A 1,350-nucleotide genomic window follows, 5' to 3' on the forward strand; every position below is an offset into this window, starting at 1 on the left:
GCGGTATAGACTGGGTGGAGTGGCGGGATTCGCCCTCGCACCCCTGCGTTCCCGGCCGGTTCAGGGCCGGGGGGGGGGTGCCGCGCTGGGAGGGAGCCCGTGGGGAAGGGTGCGCGCCCACGGGAGCTTCCCCCCAGAGCTGAACGTCGTGGGTCTGAAAGCTAGTGGGCTCCAACTTGGTGGCGGTTCCCAACACCGCCCCGGTCCCTCTCAGCTGAGGGCGTGTGAGGAGCCCGCTCACGGTTCTTTCGCCCCGGCTCACGCCTTGTCCTCTCCGCCAGACTCGCAAAGTGGCCGATGCAGCAGCCCGATCGCCCGCTCCCAACTTCAAGGCCAGCGGCTCACCAGCGCTCATCTCCCTTTCCAAGCTGAAGGCGGCGGGATCCTGGCTCACGCCTTGTCCTCTCCGCCAGACTCGCAAAGTGGCCGATGCAGCAGCCCGATCGCCCGCTCCCAACTTCAAGGCCAGCGGCTCACCAGCGCTCATCTCCCTTTCCAAGCTGAAGGCGGCGGGATCCTGCAACCCGTTGTTACTGCTGCTGCTGCTGCTAGTCACACGTTATTGTTGTTATTATTATTATTATTATTACTGCTACTGCTGCTGCTACTAGTCACACATTATTATTATTAATACACCAGTAGTAGTAGTAGCAGTAGTAGTAATAATAATAATAATACTATTACTACTAATAATAATATTATTAATACTACTACTGCTACTGCTGCTAGTAGTAGCAGCAGCAGCAGCAGCAGCAACACCAGTTGCAGTACTAGTAATAGTAATAATAATAATAATAATAATATTGCTACTACTACTGCTACTAGTAGTAGTAGCAGCAGTAGCAGTAGCAGTAGTAGCAGTAGTAGTAGTAGTATTGATGATGATGATGATGATGATGATGTGTGACTCCAGGCAGTGTTCCCCCTAAGCTGAGTTGGTGTGAGCTACCTCACAGGCCTTTAGCCTCCGGCTCACACATTTTTTGTCTCTGCTCAGGAAGGCTCCAGAGCAAACGAATTGATACAGCGGCCAAATCGCTCGCTCTCAACTTTAATGCGAGGAGCTCACAAAGTAGAAGTAGTGCTCACAAGACTACACAGCTTAGAGGGAGCCTGGGTGACCACCAGTCCGGCTTATAGCAGGTCCGAACTTAATTCGCTGTCTTTTAAGCGTTTAATGGTTTTACCTCATGATAGTACCTGGTTTTAATTGGTCCTGCACTTTATTGTGACTCGCCCTAAGCCCTTTTAGGGAAGGGTGGGATGTAAATCGATGATGATGATGATGATGATGATGATGATGATGATGATGATGATGATGATGATGATGATGATGATGATGATGATGAT

General features: G+C 51.0%; 1 protein-coding gene across 1 annotated transcript in view; it reads right to left on the reverse strand.

Annotated features, from left to right (window-relative positions):
• Positions 1-1,282: 1,282 nt before the first annotated feature.
• LOC107107343 (homeobox protein OTX1-like) overlaps positions 1,283-1,350 on the reverse strand; it is a gene marked incomplete at its 3' end in the record, with an annotated part of 28,469 nt that continues 28,401 nt past the window's right edge. The window contains exon 5 of the mRNA XM_015407631.1: positions 1,283-1,334. Coding sequence (XP_015263117.1) covers positions 1,283-1,334 — 52 coding nt within the window. The remainder of the gene's footprint in view (positions 1,335-1,350) is intronic.

This window comes from Gekko japonicus, unplaced genomic scaffold, assembly GCF_001447785.1.
Source record: "Gekko japonicus isolate JY-2015 unplaced genomic scaffold, Gekko_japonicus_V1.1 scaffold1417, whole genome shotgun sequence".
Taxonomy (NCBI): domain Eukaryota; kingdom Metazoa; phylum Chordata; class Lepidosauria; order Squamata; family Gekkonidae; genus Gekko; species Gekko japonicus.